This window comes from Malania oleifera, chromosome 1, assembly GCF_029873635.1.
Source record: "Malania oleifera isolate guangnan ecotype guangnan chromosome 1, ASM2987363v1, whole genome shotgun sequence".
Classification (NCBI taxonomy): domain Eukaryota; kingdom Viridiplantae; phylum Streptophyta; class Magnoliopsida; order Santalales; family Ximeniaceae; genus Malania; species Malania oleifera.
In genome coordinates, this window is record NC_080417.1 from 49,635,212 (window position 1) to 49,660,024 (window position 24,813).

At 37.0% G+C, this 24,813-nt stretch overlaps 1 protein-coding gene across 1 annotated transcript; it reads left to right on the forward strand.

Annotated features, from left to right (window-relative positions):
• The first annotated feature begins 1,916 nt into the window (after positions 1-1,916).
• On the forward strand, positions 1,917-24,386 carry LOC131155877 (3-dehydroquinate synthase, chloroplastic). The gene is made up of 8 exons (XM_058109329.1): positions 1,917-2,457; positions 2,821-2,971; positions 3,073-3,240; positions 3,376-3,602; positions 4,115-4,238; positions 23,086-23,148; positions 23,302-23,445; positions 24,035-24,386. Exons 1-8 carry the CDS (start codon positions 2,105-2,107, stop codon positions 24,164-24,166), a joined length of 1,362 nt encoding a protein of 453 aa, XP_057965312.1. The 5' UTR covers positions 1,917-2,104; the 3' UTR covers positions 24,167-24,386.
• The last annotated feature ends 427 nt before the right edge of the window (positions 24,387-24,813 follow it).

The following is a 24,813-nucleotide window of genomic DNA, read 5'->3' on the forward strand; positions in this document are numbered from 1 at the left end:
TCAACAACATATTTGCATATATAGTAGGTACTGACATTATCAGAAGTAATGAGGATCCTGAACCTAAATCTATTAATAAATGTTGATATAAAAGTGATTGACAAAAATGGAAAGAGGCTATCACATTATAATTAAACTCTCTAATGAAAATATAAGTTTTTGGACCTATAGTCAAGACACTAGAAGATGTCCAACCCGTTGGAGACAAATGAGTATTTGTACGCAAACGAAATGAAAATAATGAAATTACTCGATATAAAGTAAGGTTTGTAGCACAAAGTTTCTCGTAGAAACCCATAATTGATTATGAGGAGACATATTCTTCCGTAATGGATGAAATCACTTTCGGATTCTTACTTGGGCTAGTAGTTGTTGAACGACTGAACATGTGTTTTAACATAGTAACAACATACCTAGATGGATCATTGGATAGTAAAATTTATATAAAAATCCCTGAAGGATTTAAATTGCCTAAAGCAAAACCCAAAAATTTATATTCAATTAAACTCCGACATTCTTTATATAGATTAAAGTATTCTGGACGCATGTGGTATAATCAATTAAGTGGCTACCTTGTGAAAGAAATTCATAAATCATTTAATTTGTCCATGCATTTTTATTAAAATTAGAATCCATATTTGCTATAATTATTGTTTATGTTGATGATTTGAATTTAGTTGAGATTTCTGAAGAGCTTATTAAAGTTGCTAATTATTTAATGGTGGATTTTGAGATGAAAGATTTAGGAAAGACAAATATTGTCTTGGCCTACAGATTAAACATGTAAATGGCGAAATTCTTGTTCATCAATCTAAATATACCAAGAATATATTAAAGTAATTCTATATGGACAAAGTTTATCCTTTGGGATCTTCAATGACGGTGCGATTAGTTGATGTTAAGAATGATTCATTTCGACCTCATGATGAGGGGGAGGAATTACTCTATCCTAAAGTACCATATTTAAGTGATATCAACTATTTGATGTATCTGGAAAATTATATAATACCTGACATTGCATTTGATGTAAATCTACTAATAAGATATAACTCTCCTCCTCGGTGACGCTATAATGAAATTAAGCACATTCTATGCTATTTGAGAGATGTTGGATATTTATCTGATCCTCACAATGCTAAATCTCAAACAAAATATGCATTTCTTTATGGAAAAATTGCTATATCTTGGAAATCAATAAAGTAGACGGTTACAACAACATCCTTTAATTATTTTGAAATATTAGCTATCTATAAAGCTAGTAGAGAATGCGTGTGACTCAGATCAATGATTTTTCATTTTCAAGCAAATTGTGATCTTCAATCAATCAGAGGTATGCCAACAGTTTTATATGAAGACAATATTGCATATATAGTTCAAATAAGAGGAGGATACATAAAAGGTGATCGAACGAAATATATCTCTCCAAAATTTTTCTATACACATGAACTTAAAAATAATGGTGATATAAATGTTTAGTAGATCTGATCTAGTGATAATCTAATAAATTTGTTTATCAAAACTTTACCTACTATAACATTTAAGAAATTGATTCATTTTATTAGAATGAGACATCTTAAAGATCTTAACAAAACGAGTTAATATATGAGTGACATCCAAAAGGGAGTGTTATGAAAATCATAAAAGATTAATGACTGTCACCCCTTCATTTTCTATCATCATAAATTCTTTACTATTCTTATTACCCTATAAAAAGATACTCTTTGCCTTGCATTTTGACACATATATTACATGTTTGAAATAAGTAGACATATAAAAAAATGAAGGAAAAAAAGAGATGAAAAGAAGAGAAATATTTTGTATAGGACGGTTTCAAATTATTTTATAATTTTTTTTCAAAATAGTAAAATTTATTTTTGTCACACATCAATAATTATTTGTCAGCACGTAGAGGGCATGCCTGTGACATGTGCTTACTACGTTTCTTCCACCGGACGGTCTTACCGGTAGCCCGCTCATCCATCGTCAGATCACTGATCTCTCCTCACCTAACTCCGCCCTTCCCCTTCTTCTTCTTCAACAACAAAACAGAACATGATGTTAAGGCTGCGACCAGAGCCCCACCCTTCATTCTTTCTCTACCTTAATGGCTTCCTCCGCCTACTCTCCCTCCCTTTCACTCTCATCATCAACCAACTCCTCTCTCTCCAGACGCGACCCCTGCGGTTCCTCTCTCCGATTCGCGAGCTCCAAAACGGTCTCTGTCCGATCTCCCTTCATATCCGCTAAACCAGTTGAGCTGATTCGGGTAGGATCTTCTGGGTCGAATGTAGTTCCGGTGAAATCGTGGGTTTCTGCGAGTTCGACTCCGGTGATGGATCAGTCACCCAGCAAAACGAGCTCCGCGGCTCCCACTGTCGTCGAGGTCGATTTGGGGAACCGGAGCTATCCAATTTACATTGGATCTGGACTTCTTGATCAACCCGATCTTCTCCAAAGGTATGCGTTTTTGCTTGTTATGGGGATGCATCTAAAAGTTGCTATTTAGCACAAGTAACGTTCTCATTATCGAGAAAATATTGATTTTCTTTACCACGCGGAAATTTTTTTTGGGCATTGTCTTTGCAAATAATTCTCTTGTATTTTTTTTCTTGAATATATTTTTTTATAAATAAAATATAAGACAAGCAGAGAAATTAGAATCCTTAACCTCGTACTTTCATTGGAAAACAAGAACAACTCGTGATGCAATTTTCAATTTTCAACTTTCATTTCTCCTTATGGTGATCAAATAAAGTACACAGGGGTTTAATGCGTTGCTAGACTTATCCTGGGTCATGTTAATTGCTTGTTACTCTGTAGGCATGTTCACGGGAAGAGAGTTCTTGTGGTAACTAACACCACGGTTGCACCAATATACCTGGATAAGGTTGTTGATGCTTTAACTAGAAGAAATCCAAATGTTTCAGTCGAGAGTGTGATTTTACCTGATGGTGAGCAGCACAAGGACATGGTAGGTAACTTGAAGTTTCCATGAGCATTTTTTTTAGATAAGCTATGGTGGTGATTAGAACTTGCATATTGCAATGAATGGCTGTATTTACATGATAACAGGACACTCTTATGAAAGTTTTTGACAAGGCCATTGAGTCACGATTGGATCGACGTTGTACTTTTGTTGCCCTTGGTGGTGGTGTGATTGGCGACATGTGCGGATTTGCTGCTGCTTCTTTCCTCCGTGGTGTCAATTTTATTCAGATTCCAACAACTGTTATGGCACAGGTTCATCACATTTACAACTCTTTTTATGATCCTCTCATACTCTTCACCCATACACCTAATCTATAGCATATCTCACATGGTCACATGCTGTATTTTTTTTTTTAAATTATTTTTTTAAATATATAATCCTTCCAGGTGGATTCTTCTGTTGGAGGCAAAACTGGCATAAACCACCGTCTTGGGAAAAATTTGATTGGTGCTTTTTACCAACCTCAGTGCGTACTTATAGACACCAATACATTAAACACGTTACCAGATAGAGAACTAGCATCAGGGCTTGCTGAGGTTATAAAGTATGGGCTTATTAGAGATGCTGAATTTTTTGAGTGGCAAGAGAAGAATATGCAGGCATTAATGGCAAGGTATGGGAATATCTTCAACAGTTCAACTTCATCAGCATCTTAATGAAAGTTTTTCCTGTGACCTTTTGAGAGGAACTAGAGTTATTATTGGTTTGTTGGCTTTGCTTATAATGCCTTCTATGTAACATGTAGGCATTTGGCATAATAGGAAACCCAAAATACACCCATAAAAAAGGCATCTTAAAAACTTCAAATCCTGTGAAGGACATGTAGCATTTCTCTCATGGCTGATTTGGAATAAGATAAAGCATCTTGTGGGGGAAGGTAATCAATGATGACACATTCTCGATAAAAAGTGAAAATATCAAAATTTTAATTGTTACTTCATGCTATTAAATTACATATATATTAACTATTTTTTTTTATTTTTTTAAAAAACAGTGAGTCATTGAAACATAAGTTGGGGTATTGCCTAAATATACCTTGTTATTTTTGTATTATGACTTCGTCTCATTCATTGTTGTAATTATTATGTTGCTTATGCATGAGTTCTATGGTTTCGTCTATTGCAGAGACCCTAGTGCATTGGCTTATGCTATCAAGCGTTCATGTGAAAATAAGGCTGAAGTTGTATCCTTAGACGAGAAGGAAAGTGGACTTAGGGCAACATTGAACTTGGGGCATACATTTGGCCATGTGAGTTTTGTGTTCATGCTATTCCTTTTTCCCCCCCTTCTAGTATTTGCTTTTTGCTCATACTTGGTGTCTCATGCATTGGTGATTGCTTTTGTAAATTCATGATTAATAAAAAACTAAATTCTTATTGTGAGACATGATTTATGTAACTAAAAATATGATGAACAAAAAAATATAATTTGGTCATGAAATATTTATGTGTTGATGTTAGCTTTTAATTGATTGAGGTGTAGTAAGTTCTATGATGCGGGACAGCATCAAGGATTTGCAGCCATGAGATAATGTAGGAGAGAATAAATGAAGAAGAAGGAGGAAGAGGGAAGAGTGGAGAAGAGATACAAGGGGGAATCACACGTTAACCCGTCAATTCAAATTCATCAATAAAACTACTCCTACATGGCTTTCACACACTTTTTATAAGAGAGCCACTTCATGAAATTATGAACAAACCCTAAAATGCACAAATATTTCACAGAAGCCCCCTAATACAGAATCCCATACTAATTAAACTAACGCACAATTAACTATTTGCTAAACCCAAAAATCCTTGTCCCAATTCTTTTGAATTGTTATCCAACAAGGATCTACCCATAGTAGTTAAAAGTGCGCTTGAGGCGCGAGGCGCAGAGAGGCGAGGAGGCTAGTGCCTCATACCATGCAAGGCGAGGCGACCTACAAGAGGCGCTAGGCGCCGTGAGGCGTGCCTTGAGAATTTTGAGTCTGTTAAATGAAAGAAATAGCCAGAGGCTAGAGCCCTAACCCTCATTCGACTCGAAAAAACAAGACCCCTAGCCCTCTTCGACCCTTCGAAGCCCCACGACCCTTCGCGAGTCATTTTGCACATTTCGAACCAGCAGGAGCCTTCACAAGCCTTCGAACCAGCAAAGTGAGTTTGTTTGCGAGCCTTAGAACCAGCAGGAGCCTTCGCGAACTCGTCTTAGAGCCTTCGAACCAGCACCGTGAGTTCGTCTTCGACATTTCGAACCAGCATGACCCTTCGCGACTTCGTCTTCCACATTTCGAACCAGTAGGAGCCTTCGCAAGTTTGTCTGCGAGCCTTCGAACCAGCAGCGTGAATTCGTCACTTCATCTTCGACATTTCGAACCAGCAGCAAGCTCGTCTTTGAGCCTTCGAACCTTCTTCTTCTTCTTCTTTTTTCCATTGCCTGCTTCTTATAATATTATATGTAATTACTAATTAAATATGTAGTTTAATGTAAGTTTATAGCTAATACATAATATTCTTTTTACTGAATTTAGCTACTGTTTTTTTAATTTGTTTGGAAATGCATTATACAAGTCTTAAATCTTAAATGGGTTATTGCATGTATTAGGCTATTAGCTACTAATACAAAATGAGTTATTACCTGAAATATATGATACATTGTTTTTGCAGTTAGGATACCAAGTCTAAAATCTTAAATGGATTCTGGAAGTGGAAACTCGGCCTTTGCGAAGAAAGATCCTGCATGGAGGTATGCATATTTGGATGATTAGAAAAATAGAAATAATTTGACTTGCAATTCTTGTGGCAAATTCAAAAGGGGAGGAATATTATAGGAAAAACAACATATTGTCGAAGGATTTTGAAATGTAAAAGAATGTTCCAAGTGCCCTGCTCATGTTTGTGAGGAGATTAAGGAGTATATGTTGAAGAAAGATATAGAAAAGGAGGAAAATAAGTTATTGCCTTACTTTGATGATATAGATCATTATGGTGAATATGAAGAAGATGAAGTTTAAGAAATTGACACTTGTGGCAAGAGAGTGCTTACTGATGGAAGTAGAATTCGAAGTTAAAGTTCATACCAATCCAACTTGAAGAAACCAAAAAAGAAGGGGCCTATAGACTTGTTTTTTACTCTTGATCTAAAGAAAGCGGTTCAAGCTAGGAAAGAAGGGAAGATGAAGCAAACATCAATAAATGAGGCGTGCAAGAAAGAATTAAGAACAAAGGCAATGGGAGATTTTGTTAGGTGGATGTATGATGCTAGAATACCATTTAATGCTGTTCGTTTGAGCAGCTTTGCAGTGACACTTGAATCGATTAGACAGTATGATCCTGGAATAAAGCCACTTAGCTATCATGAAATGAGAGTTTCTTTCCTAAAGCGGGAAGTTAGTCGAATGAAAAAGTTGTTGAAGGTCCATAAGGAGGAATGGGAAAAATATGACTGCTCGATTATGTTTGATGGTTGGAGAGATTCAGTTACTTATAAGGACATAATCAACTTCTTAGTGACTCTCCAAGGGAATCAGTGTTCATCAAGTCTATTGATGCTTCTGATCTTGTCAGGAATGCAGATAGAATGTACAAATTACTTGGTGAGATGGTAGAAGAAATTGGAGAATCAAATGTGATTCAAATAGTAATTGATAATGCTTCAAATTATGTTGCAGCAGGTAAGAACTTATTTCTAGAACTACATTCGATAGTGTATATATTGTTTATTTTAATATTTTAAGGGCTTCACTCCTTGATTTTTGAACGGGGAGATTGTTGGAAGCAAAGAGGCCACATTTATATTGGACATCGTGTGTTGCCCGTTGCCTCGATTTAATATTGGAGGATATTGGGAAGATGCCTTCAATTCATGCAACTTTGAAAATGACAATGTTTTTGAATGATTATATTTATAATTGTGTTGGTGTGGTGAACTTGATGAGACAATTCACTAGAGGAAAGGAGTTACTAAGGCCTGCAGTTATAAGATTTGCAATTGCCTTCATCACCTTTCGTTCAATCCACCTTCAAAAGAACAACTTGAGAAAGATGTTTACTTTTGAAGATTGGAATACTCCTAAATAGGCAAAAGAGGCAACAAGCAAAAGAGTAGCTAGAATTGTTTTGATGCCTACCTTTTGGAGTACCATCGTCCATGCTCTTAAGTTGACAGGCCCACTTGTTCGTGTACTCCGTTTGGTTGATGGGGAAAAGAAACTTGCAATGGGATACATTTATGAAGCAATGGATAGGGCTAAAAAAGTCATAGCTAAGGCTTTCGGTGAGAGAGAGGATAAATTCAAGGAGGCATTTGAAATTATTGAAACGAGGTGGGGATGCCAATTCCATCAACCATTGCATGCAGCTGCACGCTACTTGAACTTGGAATTTTTCTATTCAAACCCCAACATTTTGCAAGATGAAGAAATTATGGTGGGTTTGTAAAAATGTATTGCAAGGTTTCTGCCAATTCGTGAAATGCAAGATAAAGTTGTACAGGAGTTGGCAAAATACAATAGCGCTAGTGGCGTCTTTGGAATTCCTTTGGCAGTGAGACGAAGGAAGATACAAACCGGGTAAAGTGGCATTTTCACTACCTCTTTCTTTTTAAAGTTATTTTTGCTATTTACCTAGTAAGTATTCATTTAAAATTTATTTTATAACAGCGCAATGGTAGATGTCATTTGGATCATCAACTGTAAACTTGCAAAAGTTTGTTGTGAAAATTCTTAGCCTCACGTGTAGTGCTACCGGCTGCGAAATAAATTGGAGCTTATTCCAACATATAAGTCATTAGTATATCGTGGATTAATTATTAAAGAACAAGAACTTATAGTATACTGCTTTTTAGAATCATTAATTTGCCATATTACTTTAAACTTTTTGCAGCTTCATAGCAAAAGGAGAAATAGGCTATCCCAGCACGCTTGAATGATTTGGTATTTGTGAAATATGATCGAACTCTGAGAAGTCTATACGACAAGCATGACAAAATTGATCCCATCCTCCTAAAGGACATTGATGATGGTAATGAGTAGTTGATTGTTAGGATGGATGGCGATTCCGATGAGGATGATGAACTTGTGTTTGAAGATGATATTTTGACTTAGGATTCTGTTGCTAGAGCTGCTGGACTAAACAACCCCCCGCATCACACTAGATCAAGAATAAGTGCAAATATGTCATCATCGTCTATAGGAAGAGCTTCATCTAGTAGGGCAGCCAGTGCTAGGGGCCATACCACAATGTTGGAACTTGTAGATGAGGATGAAATCCAAGTGGATAGTGCGTAGGATACAGAAGAGGAAAAAGCTGTTGGGGAAAACAATTCTGATGATGAAGAGGAAGATGATGATATCTTGGCAGATTTAGTTGATGATGAGTGATGGCTGATGATTGAGGAGGATTTTTAGATTTTAGACTTTGAAATCTTTTATTGTACTCCTTTATTTTGATGTTGAACTATGTTGAATTGTTGATGCTTTTGGCCTTGGCAATTTCATTAAATTTCCTATTTTGCTATTGAATGTTTTGGCATTTTAAATTCTAATATTACTAGATATTCATATGTTCTTATATCAATTACCCCAAATAGGCATTTTACATCATTTTAATAGTTGTGTGCATCACCTTTGTGAGACGTGCGCCTTTGCCTCGTGCCTTGTGCCTTGACTTCAAATAACCCTTTGCGCCTTGGCTCGCCTCGTGCCTTTGTCTACTATGGATCTACCCATGGTCTTGCTTCTTTTCTTACATCAAATCTTCCCCAGTTAGAAAAAAATCGACCTCAAATTTTGAAATGTTGGATGATTAAAAGCAGCAAGCAAGCTTGGACTCTTAGAAATCTGGTGCTCGAGTGATGCAAGAAAGCACATAACATTGGCAGCACTGTAGACTTGAATTGAGAATTAGTGTCAATGAACATATCAGAGACGACAAAATCATCAATAGGAATGTTTGGGAGACTTTGGATGCCTTCAAACACATGCATTTCCTTGCTTGTACTCTAGAAACTAAGTAAAAACGACTAGTTCTTTGTCTTGGTTGATTGGTAAAGCAGGCTTCAAAATGATCTTCTTATTGTTATGGTGAAAGACATGTGTTCCAATGTCCTTGAATTGCACCCAAATCATCCAACCAAGGAGTAAATGGGCAATATTCATGGGTATATATCACACCAAACATTATCAAAATATTCACCCATTTGGATAAGAACCTAACATCTTTCAAAAGCATGTAAGGTAGTGTTATCAATCTAAGATATCTCATAAGGCTTTAGGTGAGGTTTAGAATGAGGTTGCATACGACTGACCCCATTTATAGAAGCCACATTTTATAGGACATTTTCCATCAATGATTTTGCAGACATTTCCTCTGCACCGAGGAAGGTGTGAAAAAGCTTAAAATTTTGCCTAAAGAATGACAAGTGGTATTCCTTTTTCCCATAATTTGTCAGCATGTTACAATTATGTACATCTTTTTTTCGATAGAAAAATAAATTCATTAACAAGAAAGAAAATAATTTACAACAAATGGAGAATAAGGGATCCACCTAAGAAATAAATGAAGATGATCATAATATTGCTCCCCTCTAGTTCCTCTGAAGATGTGACAAAGGTAAACCATGGAAAAGAACCAAAAATAATGAGGCCAAAAAGACGCAAGGAAAACCACCTATCCCAAAGAAAGCATGGTTGATTTGAATTGACATTAAAAATCCTTGTATTTCCTTTTTGTCCAGTGTTGCAATTATATATCACCAAGGACCCTTAAACAATTTGCTTACAAAGCTTAATCTCTTTATGTAATCCACAAACAACTACAAATTTTCAAGAGCTATCTTTGATTCACCTTTGGCCTTGAGTGTTGTGCTGAAATGAAAAAAGTCACATTGAAAATTCACAAAATACAGTAATACAACCTGATTTTCGATGCTGGCAGTGACAATTTTTTTCTTTTCGTATCAAATTGTCATGTTTGCTTGCAAAATATCCGATCCACTATCAAAATATTCTCCTCCTCCTCCTTCAACTTTTGATCCATAGGATGACATTTGCATGCTCTTCCTCTTCCTCATCCTCCTCCTCCTCCTCTTCCTTTTTCTTCTTCTTTTTCTTTGACTTTTGATCCATAGGATGACACTTTCATGCTCTTCTTCTTCTTCTTCTTTTGACCTTTGATGCCTTACCATAGGATGACACTTCATGGTCTTCTTCATCTTCTTCTTTTGACTTTTGATGCCTTACTATAGGATGACACTTTCATGCTCTGTGTCACGGACCTGCAATTGTCAACATCGATGAGGGCCACATGACACTTGTTGAGAATCCTTCCCCAACCGAGTTAGCCAAAGTTCACACATTTAGGCCTGCAAGCACATTAATTATATAAGTCTCTCAACAAGAGTGGTAACACTTGGAGTTATATTAAAAACAACTATAGTTCATATGGCAAGAGTCAATCATACAAAAGGCATCCATTTATTCGCAAAGTGCACCACAACATGACATAGTGAAACACAACGATAATATTGTTTACTTGTTTTATTCAATCAAGAAGACAATAGTACAAACATTTATAGAACCAAATTATTTCTTAAAACAAATCTCTGGAGAGTTACACAGAGTCATTATCTTTCCTTTGTTATCTCATTACATTGTCACCCACTAACATCCCCCTCACTCATTTTATCGACGTCCTCAACGATTTGTTATGTGCTGTCTTTTCTCTTCTAATTGCATTGCTGTTGACTTGGAGTTCCAAAAGTCTTGAATCTTTAGTGTGGCATGCTAAGGTCTGTGGTCTTTTCTCCCAACTATTCTCTTCTCCCAACCTTGTCCATTTGACTAGGTACTATTGTTATTGACATCCTTTTTTGTTGATGACTCTGTCTGCAAGGATCTTTTCAACATCTTTGGGTGTAGTCTTCTTTCTTGAAATTTTTGGTCTCCTTGACTTTTGTTGGCTAGAATCTTCTTCATCTACATGGAATGACTTTAAGTTGCTGATATGGAATACCGGTTGGATCGGTCATCTATGGCTTTTCATCCACTCTGGTCTCTTGTTGTGCAACTCAGTAAGATGCATGTCCCATTTTTTCTATTACCTTGATTGGGCCTTCATATCTTCGTAAGTGTCTTTTGTCTTTTCCACAAAGGAGCCAAAATGTTTCTGGTGGCACTTTCACTAGCACAAGGTCCCCGGTTTCAAATTGTTGTGGACGTCTCCCATGTTTGCCCATTTCTTCATATGCTTTGAAGCTTTTTCCAGCTGAGCTCAAGTTACCTTAATATTCTACATCTAATTCTTTGTAAATTGGTATGCTTTTGGGTAATAACTATCGGAGAATTAAACTTATGAGTCATATGATGAAACTATGGAAAAGGGTAGTTGAACAAAGATTGGGGTTAGAAACGAAGGTTTCAGAAAATCAATTTGGTTTTATGCCTGAGAGATCTACCACAAAAGCTATATATCTTTTAAGAAGATTAATGGAATAGTTTAGGGAAAAGAAGAGGGACTTGCATATGATATTTATTGACCTAGAGAAAGCATATGATAGGATACCTAGGGAAGTTCTATGGTGGGTTTTAGGGAAAAAAGGTGTATGTAGTAGGCATATTGATGTCATTTAGGATATGTCAGATGGAATAATGACTAGTACAAAGATTATAGATGGAGAAATTAGAGAATTTCCAATCACCATAGGTGCACATCAAGGATTTGCTAAGTCCTTATCTTTTTGCTTTGGTGATGGACCAAATGACTAAGAGTATTCAAAAGGAGGTTCCATGGTGTATGTTGTTTGCAAATGATATTGTATTAATTGATGAAACTAGGGACGGAGTAGAGGGTGAGTTATAATTATGGAGAGAAGCTTTGGAATTTAGAGGCCTTAGGATAAGTAGAAATAAGACAGAATGTATGAAATGTAATTTTAGTAATGATTGGAGGAATATTGGAGACAAAGTTAAACTTGATGATGAAGAAATAAATAACACTTGTAGATTTCGATACCTTGGATCTATTATGCAAGCTGAAGGAGAAATTGAAGATGATGTAATGCATAGAATTAAAGCAAGTTGGGTAAAATGGAGAAGTGCTTCAAGTGTGCTCTGTGATCGTAGAATATCCTTAAAATTAAAAGGGAAGTTTTATAGGACAGCTATAAGACCAGCTATGTTATATGAATCAGAATGTTGAGCAACAAAGAAACATAATATCCAAAAAGTAAAAGTTGTCGAGATGAGAATACTTAGATGGATGAGTGGTATAACATTGAAAGATAAATTAAGTAATGAACATATATGCGATAAGTTAGGTGTAGCTCCTATAAAAGATAAGATAAGGGAGGGACGACTCAGATGGTATGGACACTTGCAACGTAGGCCACATAGTGCGCCAGTGAGGAAGAGTGAATTTAGTTACTGTGAGGGTCAGTAGAAGGGGTAGAGATAGACCTAAAATAACTTGAAAGGAGATAGTGAGTAATGATTTAATATCCCTGAATCTGTCCAAAGAAATAGTCCATGATCACATAAATTGGCAGAGAAGGATACATATAGTCAACCCCACCTAGTGGGACTTAAGGCTTGGTTTGTTGTTGTTGTTGTTATTAGGTCATTGAGGATGTGCGGGAGGGCTGGCTATTGACCTGCCACAATTTCAAAATGACTTTTTTTAGTTGTTACAAATTTCATAGAATTAAAGCAGAATTGTGCTATATCCAATAGTGAAACCCATTTTTTTTGTAGTTAGCATTTACTAAGTGTCGCAAGTATCCTTCTAACAACCAATTAAAACACTTTGTTTGATTGTTTGTCTGCGGGTGGCAGGTTGTGGAAAGATTGAGGTTTGGCCCCATTAAGTGAAAGAGTTCAGCTTAGAATCTGCTAGTGAATCTCATATCTCGATTGCTGATAAGGCTCTTGTGAACTCCCCAATATTTCACTACATGCTTAAAGAATAACTGAGCTGTCTTTTCTGTAGAACACGGTTTTGAAATGGGCACAAAGGTCGCATACTTTGAGAATAAATTGATCACCACTAGGATTGTATCTTGGTCTTCCACTTTTGGCAAGGAAATAATGAAACCTAGGCACAACATTGTTGGTATTGACAACGACTCTAATAGTCTTGGTTCTTCTTCCTCAACTTTGTCTTGTTGACAAATCAAACAAGTTATCATATACCCCATCACATCATCTTCCATTTGTGGCCAAAAGTACCCCTGTTTGATCGAGGCATAAGTTCGTCTTCATCTTGGGTGTCTTGCCCATAAAGTGTTATGACACTCTTTTGCTATTGTCTTCTGTAAGTTCTCGGATTTAGGGACAAACTATCGTTGCCATTTTGTCATCAAAAGGCCGTCTTCCATCCAAAATTGTTAGGTTTCCCATTCTTCTACTAATTTCATCAATGCTCTGGCTTGCAAATCTGCTCCTAAGTGTTTTTTGATAAGATCTTTCATGGATAGAGTAGCCCTGTTGGCTTACAAATGGCTTACCAATTTTAGCATTGTTAGTTTTGTTTTCCTACTCAAAACATTTGCCACTTGATTCATTCTCCCTACCTTATCTTTGAAGTGGAAATCAAATTCTTTTAATTGCTCTTGTCAATGGGCTTGCTTTAAAGTTAACCTGGGTTGGGATAAAAAGTGTGTGACTGCTATGGTGTTCGTTTTCATCACAAATCATCACCCCAAGACCATGACTAGGAGTTCCTTCTCTTGGGCCGTATAGCTCCATTCTGCACTAATTAATTTTCAATTGTCGAATGCAATTAGACAACCTTCTTGTAGAAGTACCCCTCCTAGTGCAAAATCAAATGCATCTAGTTGGACTTCAAATGACTTCTTTACATTTGGGGCATTTAGTACTGGGTCTCCTGTAATCTTCTTCTTGAGCTCTTCGAATGTGGATTGACAATCTTCTAACCACCACCATTTTACTCCCTTTTCCTACAAGTGTGTCAATGATATGATTCTTCTAGAGTATCCTTTCATTGACTTTCTATAGTAATTGACCAACCCATGGAATGAACATAACTCACTGACGGATTTTGGTGGTCTCCACTCGTTGATGGTTTGAACCTTCGTTGGATCCATTCGTATCTGTCCCTCTTTAATAATATGCCCAAGAACTTTATACGTTTAAGAGAAAAGGCACATTTCTCCCCTTTTAGGTACAATTGGTTTTTCTTGAGCTCCTAGAAGACTAGACGCAGTTGTTTCTTAAGATCAGCTAGTGTTGAGCCAAACACCACGATGTTCTTGAGGTAGATTGGTACGAATTTTTCTAGATAGTCTTGAAATCTTGGTTCGTTAAAGTTCAAAAAGTGCCAAGTGCATCCATTAGTTTGAAAGGCATAACAAGAAATTCAAATGCTCCATACCGATTAACACAAGTGGTTTTTAGTTCATCTCCTTTAGCAATGCACACTTGGTGGCACTCCAATCTTAGATATAGATTTGTGAAATATTTGGTGGTGCTCAACTAGTCGAAGAGGTTTGCAATTAGGGGGATGGGCACTTATTCAAAACTACCACCTTATTCAAGGCTTGATAGTCCACACACAAGCGTAAGCTCCCATTCTGTGTCTTTTGGAACAGAATAGGGGCCCCAAAGGGCGCCTTTGATGGATGAATAAATCTAGCTTCCAAAAACTTATTTAATTGCCTTCAAATTTTTGCAAATTTGGGTGGTGCCATGCAGTAGAGAGATCGGGTAAGTAGTTTTACCCTACGTAGAAGTTCAATATCAGGGTCAACTTATCGCCAGTGTGGCAACACCTTGGGCAACTGATTGGGTATCACATCTTTGAATTCTTCAAGAATTTCTTTGATTCTCATTGGGCAGAAAATTTGTTCTTCGTCACTTGGGTCTATTGGGAACACCAAAAATGAGGGTTCTCTTCTCTCCAACCCTTTCTTGAAATGAAGTGCCAAAAGTAATTTCGTTTCATTTATTGCGTTGTGGGCTATTGTCACTGTACAAGGAGTATCCCCCTCCCCCATCATCAAGAGGCAGTTTGCAGCGGGCACAACTCAAGTAATCTTGAGGAAGTCCATTGCCAATACCACATTGAAATTATAAAGGGATGCCACTGTGAAATCTTTCATGACCAAGAACCCATTTGACAAGCTACCTCTGAAGCAACTCCTACTGTGGACAAAGCTTTAGAATTCACCACATTCAGTTTTCTTGAATCCTTGTCAATTTGCAATATTGCAATTTCATCCACCGAGCTTCAATATCGGCAATCAAGTTGTGAGTAGCACTTGTGTCAATCATTGCCCGAGTATTCTTTCCATATGATACCAAATCACCATACATGAGACCTTTGTCTTGTGATTTGCTAATATTTTCCTGACATTCTAGGGCCCCTAGAAATCTTAAGGCCCCCACTATATCTTGTTTCTCCCCTATGTCCTCTGTCATGGTTTTTTGTTCCATCACGCAAGGCCTTTAGAACATTTAGGGCCTTATGTTCTAGACATTCAGCTAGCCGATAGGGTCCTTTACAAAGAAAACAAGAGATGGGTGGTTGATTCTCCCCAGGTGCTGTAAGTCCGCCCTTGAGTTTCTAGATGAGAAGGGTCTCCTACCTCTTACAAAGTTCGTGGGGCTTCTATCCCCACCTCCGCTTGTAGGCTTGCTTATCTTATTTGGCCTCTGCTTCTTGTTGGAGGAAGTGGGGTTTTTCCTCTTCAGATGGCTTTCCGAGTAGTCATCTAATCGTTCTGCGGTGGCAAGAGTAGAGGGCAGATAACATACTCCTTGCCTTCATAGTTCACTTTTAGGCCACATCTGGAGTCCTTGTAAAAAGTGGAACAATCTATAAAACTCAGTCATATCTTTTATATCAAACATCAAGGCTTGAAATTCTTATATTTATTCCCTGATCGAGCCTGTTTGTTGTAGATCATACACTTTGCAACAAGCAATGTACTCAACATTTTTTGGGTAGAACTGTGTCTTAAAAGCCTGCTTTAATTCATCCTAGGTATTGATAGTGTTGCGATTGTTCTAAATGTCTTTGCATTTCGTTCTCCACCACAACTTTGCATCATGCACAAGGAATACCATGGCAAGTGCCACTTTGTCCTCTTCCAATTCAATCCGCGAGCACTTGAAATAATGTTCCAAATTGAATAAGGTGTCTAATTCCTTGGCATCACGAGCCCTACGATAAGATTTTGGGACCAGTAATTTTACCTGGGTCTCTTCACTAACATCTACCATGGGTCTTCTGGACATTTGGGCCACAACATTTAACTTGTTGCCAAATTCTTACATTTGGTTTTGGAATTGATCCATCGTGCTATGAAACTTGCCCATTTCCTTCAGCTCTCTTTTTAAGTAGCTAATGGATTCCTTAACATGACAACAATGGCAGCATACCGTCTTATCTGTTTCAGCATTCTTTTGAAGGCTAAAGGCTTCCAACTACTCAATATTCCTCTCGAAGGCCTCAAGCTCTGTTGGCCTATTCTCTAGGGATTTCACCCATGGAATAAGATTCTCTAATTCCATGATTCTTTCCTCAAATTCAGATTGACAATAGAGGATCCCTTAAGTGGTTTCATGGGCGGCCTCAAGCTCTGTTGGCACGTCCTTTTCTTTCAACGATTAAATCACAATTGCTGGAGTTCAAAGAACCTTGTGTCCAGGGTTTCCAATTCGGAAACTCTGGCCTTAAGCGTTTCAATGCACTTTGTCTTTGCAAACTTAGAAGTTCTCAGATTACCCCTTATGTTCTATTGTGCTCTGATACCAACTATCACGGACCTGCAATTGTCAATGCCAATGAGGGCCTCGTGGCTCTCGTTGAGAAACCTTCCCCAATCGAGTCAACCAAAGTTCACACATTCAGGTCTGCAAACACAAGAATTACGTAAGTCTCTCACAAACGTGGTAATACTTGGAGTTATATTAAAAACAATCGTAGTTCAAATAGGCAAGAGTCAATCATTATGGGAGGTATCCATTTATTCACGAAGTGTACCACAACATGATCTCCTCGTGAGATGGATATTCAAACACAATGATCCCCTTGTGAGATGGATATTCAAACACAATTACATTGTTATCCCATTTCTTCTTCTTCTCCTTCTTCTTCTTCTTCTTCTTCTTCTTCTTCTTTTCCCTTCTGAGCTTGTGAGATGGATATTCAAACACAATTACATTGTTATCCCCCGTGGGATGGATATTCAAACACAATGACCTTTTCCCATTACATTGTTATCCTCCTTGTGAGATGGATATTCAAACACAATGACTTTTTTGGTGAGATTTATATTCAAACACATTGTTATCCCATTACATTGTTATCTCCCTTGTGAGATGGATATTCAAACACAATGACCTTCTTCTCCCCCTTGTGAGATGGATATTCAAACACAATGAATTTCTTTGGATATTCAAACACATTGTTATCCCATTACATTGGTATCCCCCTCGTGAGATGGATATTCAAACATAATTACCACATATTTGTTGTTGGTTGGGTTGGACTAGTTCACCTGAAGCATTGTCTTCTTCTTCTTCTTCTGGTTGGGTTGGACTAGTTCACCTAAGTATTGTGTTCTGTGTGTGTCTTTAGTAAAGGCTAAAAAGATTTACTGAAGTGCAATATTGGAATGTACAATACATATTTATTGTTGGTTGGGTTGCACTAGTTCACGTGAAGTATTGTGCTCTGTGTGTCTTTAGTAAAGGCAAAAAACCCAATATATATAGCCTTATGGTCAGGAAGGTTGGTTCTGTCTGGTTTTGGCTTGGATTAAATAGTTGCATATCATACAAGAGGCTTCTCTTCTTTCCCAACGTTTTCTTTCTTTTCATTGAAAAAGTATAGTTACCATGCACTTGTTACAATGTCCATAACTGAAATTGAACTCTGTTTCAATTGTGCTGGCCTGCTCTTAACTAAAGATGTTTCAATTGTGCTGGCTTGCTCTAACTAAAGGGGGTAAAGATGGTGACATATTAGAGATCAGTTTTCATTGATGACATTGGTTCTGTTTAAGTTTTACACTTCCACTAAAGCATCATGTATTATGGTTAACACGATCATACTCATATTGTTGAATGAATTGTTTGGGGGTATTATATGAAGTTAGGAGGTTATTGTTTGTGCTATTTACTGAATTCGCACCATGTTGCCTACTTTCATCAGGTCAATTATTAAGTAATGTACTAAGAAGATAGAAATAAATATATAAATGCAAGGATAAAACATCCTCCTTTAAACAAAAGAGGAACAGCAACCAACTGCTCTTAAAAACAAAACCACCACCACCATCAACAACAACAACCAAGCCTTGAAGTCCCACTAGGGTGGGTCAGCTGCATGAATCCTCATCTGCTGTCCTGCATGATCTAAGGTAATGTCCTTTGACAAATGCTGGGGTATCAAATCTTTACCATCTCAATCCAAGTTACTCTAGGTCTACCCCTCCCTCCTGCTCATTACTAACATTAACTAGTTCATTTCTCCTCAAATGCATTATTTTGCCTATGTTGAAAGTGCCCCATCCACCTAATGACCCTTCCCTTATCTTATCTTGTACAGATTCTATGCCTAACTTACCTCGAATGTGTTTATTCCTTAATTTTTTATTTAGAGTTGTACAACTCATCCACCTTAGCATTCTCTTTTAGCAACTTTTACTTTTTGGATATGTTGTTTCTTACTAGCATTATGATCCATATAGTAAACCTGGTTTTATGGCCATTCTATAGAGCTTCCCTTTTAATTTTAAGGGTACTCTACAATCACACAACACGCCCAAAGCACCTCTCCATTTTTGCCAACTTCATTTTCCCCTTAGCTTGCATAACAGATCAAATCTAGTGTTATTAATTTATTAAATCTGGATCATTACGTTTAATCCTTTTTTCCATTATTTTACTAATAAAGTAGAACTCTCCAATCTCTCGGTTTGCCAGTCAAAGACAGTTTTCTAAGGAAGCTATTATGAAGCTAGCACAACACCCTGTGATGCAGGGGCAGCATCAAGAATCTGCAGCCATAGGAGAAGTTGGAAGAGATTAAAGGGAGGAAGGGGAAGGGGAAGGGGAAGGGGAAGAGAGGAGATATAAAAGGGAAAAATCACGTTCAATTCATATTCAAATTCAACAATAACTGTCTATAACATGGTTTTCACACACTAGTTATAAGAAAATCTCTACACATTAAATTACACATATGTCCCTAAAACAACATGAATTACAAATAGACCCCATCAGTGCACAAATATTACAAGCAACCAAACACACATAATCCTATACTAATTAATACTAAAAACATAATAAGCTACTAACTAAACCCAACAATATTCAGTCTAATTCTTCTTAAGTATTTCCAACAAGGATCTTCCCAACGTCTTGGTTCTTGTCCTACATCAATTCTCACTTATAAAAAATTCGGCCTCAAATTTTGAAATGTTGGAGGATAAAAAATGAGAAGCAAACTTGGATTCTTTGGAAGTCAGCACTCGAGAGATACGAGAAACCACATTCCATTGGCAATACTAGACTTGAATTGAGAGTTGACATCAATAAATACATCAGGAATGACAAACTCAATAACAAGAATGTTTGAAAGATTTTGGATGCCTTCAAAAACTTGCATTTCCTTGCTCGTAGAGTCTTCAAGATGAGTAACTGTGACTGATTCTTTGTCTTGGTTGATTGGTAGAGTGGGCTTCAAGATGATCTTCTTACCATTATAGTGGAAGGCATATGTGTTCTTATGTCCTTGATTCGCACCCAAATCACCCAACCGAGTAAAACCAAGGAGTAGATGGCTAATCTTCATATGTATGATATCATACAATTATTATCAATAGTCACCCTTTTGGATAGGAACCCAAGCATCTTTCACAAACATGTAAGTTAGTGTTATCAATCCAAGACATAATATAAGGCTCTGGGTCAGGTTTTGGATGAAGTTGAATACAAGTGACCCCTTTTATGAAAGTCACATTCATTGGCATCTTCCATCAATGATGATTTTGCAAATGTTTTCTCCACATTTGAGAAAGGTGTTGAAAAACTTGAATTTGTGCCCAATGTTTGACAAATGACATTCCTTTGTCCAACAATATGTCATCATATTGTTGGATTTATACATATATATATTGTGACTATGTATCAACAAAAGTTCTTGACATAGTTGCCCACAACACTCAATTTAGTCATGCATAACCATAAACTTGACTCCCAGTTTTCAAGAAACATCAGCAATTCAATTCGCCTTGGATCTTGATCTTCATGATGAAATGAAACACATTCACTTGCAAAGCTCTCAAATTGCAGCAATAAAACCTGATTCTTGATGCTGATAGTGACAATATTTAGGGTTTCGTGCCAAATTATCGCCCTTGCTTGCAATATGTTGTGTCCACAGGCAAAATATCTACTTGCAGGTCAAAATATTGCGGAGAAAACCCAAAATATTGTGGTTGGGGCAAATTCTCGTGAAACCGGAACTAGGAGAAGACAGTCCCACTCACTGGTTGCTGGCAATGAAACTTTGGTCAAGGGGAAATAAGGGGATGAGGCGTTCAATGGTGTTGGTGATGTGATAAAAAAAGCAGAGCAGCTTAGGGTTTTGAAGAGCTGTCGGCTAGTCAACCTTCTGCTGGAGTGTGGGGCTAATCGGGTGATCGGATGGCGATGAAATAGTAGGAGATGGGGGATGGGACACTGGGATGTTGTGTCTTTGAGGGTGTGGATGGATGGTTGCTGGAAAGAGGTGTTCAAAATTTGAGGGCGTGACTGGAATTTTAGAATTTGTTCAGAAACTGCTTTTTGTTTTGTTTCATATATATATATATATATATATTGCAGTGTGCATAAAAGTCACATAATTCTCCAGAGTCTTTCTCTCTTTGGCTTTACCAATGCCCTAGAGATGATGAAAAAGCTCTCTAAAGGAGCACAGACCTGATGCTTCCTGAAGATGCCAACACTTTCTTGTCCTACATCATCTTGTACCAAAAAAAAAGATCAGAAGAACTTGCTAAATTCTTAAGAACTCTAGCATTGCACTTTAACTGAATACTGTGTGCGTAAAAGTCACATAATTCTCCAGAGTATTCCTCTCTTTGGCTTTTCCAATGCCCTATAAATGATGACAAAACTCTCTAAAGGAGCACAGACCTAATGCTTCCTGAAGATGCCAACACTTTCTATTCCAAATATTTTAGGGAAATAAAAAAACAAGTGAATGTTAGTCTTTCCAGTTTCCACTATTCAAGAAATCTCCTTCTCGCCTAGTATACTCTTTTCAATTGTCACTGAATCTAGGGGCTCCTAGTTTATCTATGAAAGTTTATCTTAGAAAAGATTTTGACTATGTTAGTCAGGATTTTCTTCTTAAAGTTCTTGAGGCTATAATCACCCTACCGTTTTCTGTTTTTGGATAAGAGAATGTATTTATTCTGCTTCCTTTTCCCTTTCTATTAATGGGTCTATTTTAGGGATATTTCAAAGGAAAACAGGGTATTAAGCAAGGAGATCCATTTTCTCCCTACAAATTTTTCATAATCATGCAAGTCCTCACAAGACTGTTATCTAAGGCTGTTCTCATGGTGTTCTAAAGTTCCATGGGTCTGCAAATGGATCAACTTGTTGAATCTCTGTTTTGCTGATGATCTTGTCATATTCCCTCATGGCGATGTTGGCTCTGCAAGTAGTATCAAGTTTTTTCTTGATGTTTTTAACACCTTATCTGGCCTTCAAAAGAACCCTGTGAAGTCTTCTATTTTATTCTCAGGCGTTGCCATGGAATCTAAAGCTGACATTCTTTAATTGCTTGGGTTCAGTACACCTGAAGGATCTCTTCTTGTTAAATATCTTGGTTTACCTCTTGTTTCAAAGAGGATCAGTGAAGCTGTTTGCTGTTAGTTGATAAAAATGATGGCAGAATTGGTGGTTCAGCAAATGAACATCTCTGTTATGCATGAAGGCTACTGTTCATATATCTGTTTTGACAAATATTTACTGCCACCAGGTATCAGTTATTATGCCGCCGCCCTCATGATTTCTCCTGGAGCAAAAACTTAAGAGAGTTTCATCTGGGAGGGGCTTTGGTTTCTTCTGCTAAGCACTGTAATGTTAGCTGGAATATTGATTGTAGGCCCATTACTGAGGGGGGGTTCATATTAAAATGTTACAGGATATGAGGAATGCTTTTGCTTTAAAGCTAATATGGACTGTTTGTTCTGATTCCTGTCTTTTGTGGGTCAAGTGGCTTCAGGTCTATATGTTTAAAGATTGTAGCATTTGGGCTATAAAGCCCCCTCCTGGAACCAGAGTCTGGAAACGTATGCTGGATAGATCTTCAGCAGACTTTCAAACTTTTCATCAGTACTGGAGCTAAGACCTTCCTGTTTTTTGATAAGTGGCACGCTGTGGGTCCTCTTGATCTAACCTATGGTCCTTCAATTAATATGGATTTTTTGCCTCCCTATAAATGCCTTGAGCAAGCTGTATCATAAAGGATGGACAATGGTTCTGGCCTAGGAGAATGTCTAATATTCTTTCCAAAATAAGAGATGACCTCAACTTTGTTTTAAATCTCAAGGGGACAAGATGGTTCCTTCAGAAACCTGCTTTAGTTCTGCGTCTTTTCCTCTGTTCTGTTTTTGGCTTCACTGTAATTCTGTTCTAGTTCTCTTTTTGATGCCCCCCTTTTTTTTTTCCTGTTTGAGCTAATACATTCTCTTCATATATATATATATTTTTTCTGAAAAAATGACATGGTATACACAAATATGAAAATAGTGGTGGTGGATTTTTACTTTTGAGTAATTAAATGGCTGTCACTTGCAAGGATTGCACTTTTGGCAAGACATTCTTTGGATGATTGTTCCAGTGATTACTTTTTACAATATTGTCTGTAACTAGTAACTTTTTTTTATAACCCATCTGCACATGAACTATTTTCTTTTCTAGATTTTCTGTTATCTGAGTCTGTAACTTGCAACTTGCATTTGTTAGTATTTCCATCTTACAAAGGGTCTTTTCTTCTTGTCATGATCTTTATATTACAAAAGGTCTCAAGTTGTCTCATTCTTATTCATTGGTCTGGCATGCCCTTCTCTTAATTCAGGCTATAGAGACTGGTTTTGGCTATGGACAGTGGCTCCACGGCGAAGCTGTTGCAGCTGGCATGGTATTGTATTCACTGTTCTCTCCTGTGAATTTCTAACCCTTTTTACCCATTCGACATGCAGATGCATGTGCATGCACACACTTTGATGGGTGTATTTCTATTTGTACCATCTGCCATAATCATATGGAAGGAGTTTTTTGTGCTGTTGCACAGGTAATGGCAGTAGACATGTCATACCGACTTGGTTGGATTGATGATTCTATTGTGAAGCGAGTCGACAACATCTTACAACGAGCAAAGCTACCCACAGCCCCCCCTGGAACCATGACTGTGGACATGTTCAAATCTGTCATGGCGGTAAGTGCTTGAAATTTTATCTTTTGAAGCTTTAGTTAAATGCACTTTTCATCCTCAAAACTTTTTAGAATTTTTTTGATCTTGGTCACTGTAAAATTCTTCCCTCATGTAGTGACAACATTATAAATAACTGAATTTCACTCACAAACTTGCTGCAATTATTGAGCCTGTTTTGTTGTTTAGTTGTAGGAAGCAATCCTTATTTGTCATTTCTAAATAATTATGAAATGTGACGTCTTTATTTATTTAATTATTTTTTAAAATGTTCAACATTTATATGAAAATCTTGAAAAACAATAACAAGATACTTTCCAAGTTTTTTACAAAAATATTAGAGAACTGAAAAAGAACTTGACAGTTCTATTTTCTTTGGGAAATTTAAAATGTAAAATGTGAAGTGTTTTCCACAATGAAACGGATGAATATGCCAAAGCATGCGTTGTGATCGCGTTATGAAAAAAGAAAAAGAAAAACCTGCAGTGACCAAGATAAAAATTTGGTGACCCTAAACTAAGTGCATTTAATGCGCTGAAATTCAAACTACATTTCTCTCATCCTTATTGTGCTTATGATGTTTTGGGAATGGCAGGTTGACAAGAAGGTAGCTGATGGGTTACTAAGGCTGATCCTTTTAAAAGGCCCTCTAGGCAACTGTGTTTTTACTGGTGATTATGATAGAAAAGCCGTAGACGAGACATTACGTGCATTCTGTAAGTCTTGATTTATAAGTATAACGATGACCCTCTCTCCTCCCCCTCTTCCTTCATTTTCCTCGTTGCTGTGTAATTTTTGTACAAGATGCTGTCATGGGACATTAATTTTTGTGCATTTAATTTTTTGTTTTCCTGAATCAAATGATGGGGAGTATTATTTTTATTATATACAAAATATTGTCATAAGCTAATGTAATTCAGACATTAAATAGGCATTTGCCATAAAAATATGTCTTTGTCATGAGATAATTGAAATTGGAATGGCAACGGGGAGAGGGCAGGCAACATCAAATCCTCTCGTGCAGGTTACTCCTCTCCTGTACCTGCGCCCCAAAGCTTTTCACTCGTTATGCTTAGTTTTGAACAGAACCTTGCTTCCGTCAAATCACGGCATCTTCTTCAATGGTAGTAGTTGCCACAGCCTGCTAGTCTACAAGTCCTAGAGGTAGCCAAAAAAATTAGAAATGTGAAATGAGGCTGTTTCCTTTGGTGTTGAAACTATTTATTATTATTCATTTATTTCATATAAATATTATAAAAATAAAAAAATTTAGTTAATTTTTATAATTTTTTTTCAAAAAAAAAAAAAAAATAATTCCGATCACTTTGAGTAAATAAATCAAACCTTTAATGTAAATTACAAATTTCATTTTAA

Bases quoted from the DNA above. Each gene is read 5' to 3' on its own strand.
- LOC131155877 (XM_058109329.1), top strand. From the start codon at position 2,105: ATGGCTTCCTCCGCCTACTCTCCCTCCCTTTCACTCTCATCATCAACC. The intron at 3,241-3,375 runs GTTCATCACATT...TAATCCTTCCAG, and splicing joins CAACAACTGTTATGGCACAG to GTGGATTCTTCTGTTGGAGG. The intron at 23,446-24,034 runs GTAAGTGCTTGA...TGGGAATGGCAG, and splicing joins TGTTCAAATCTGTCATGGCG to GTTGACAAGAAGGTAGCTGA.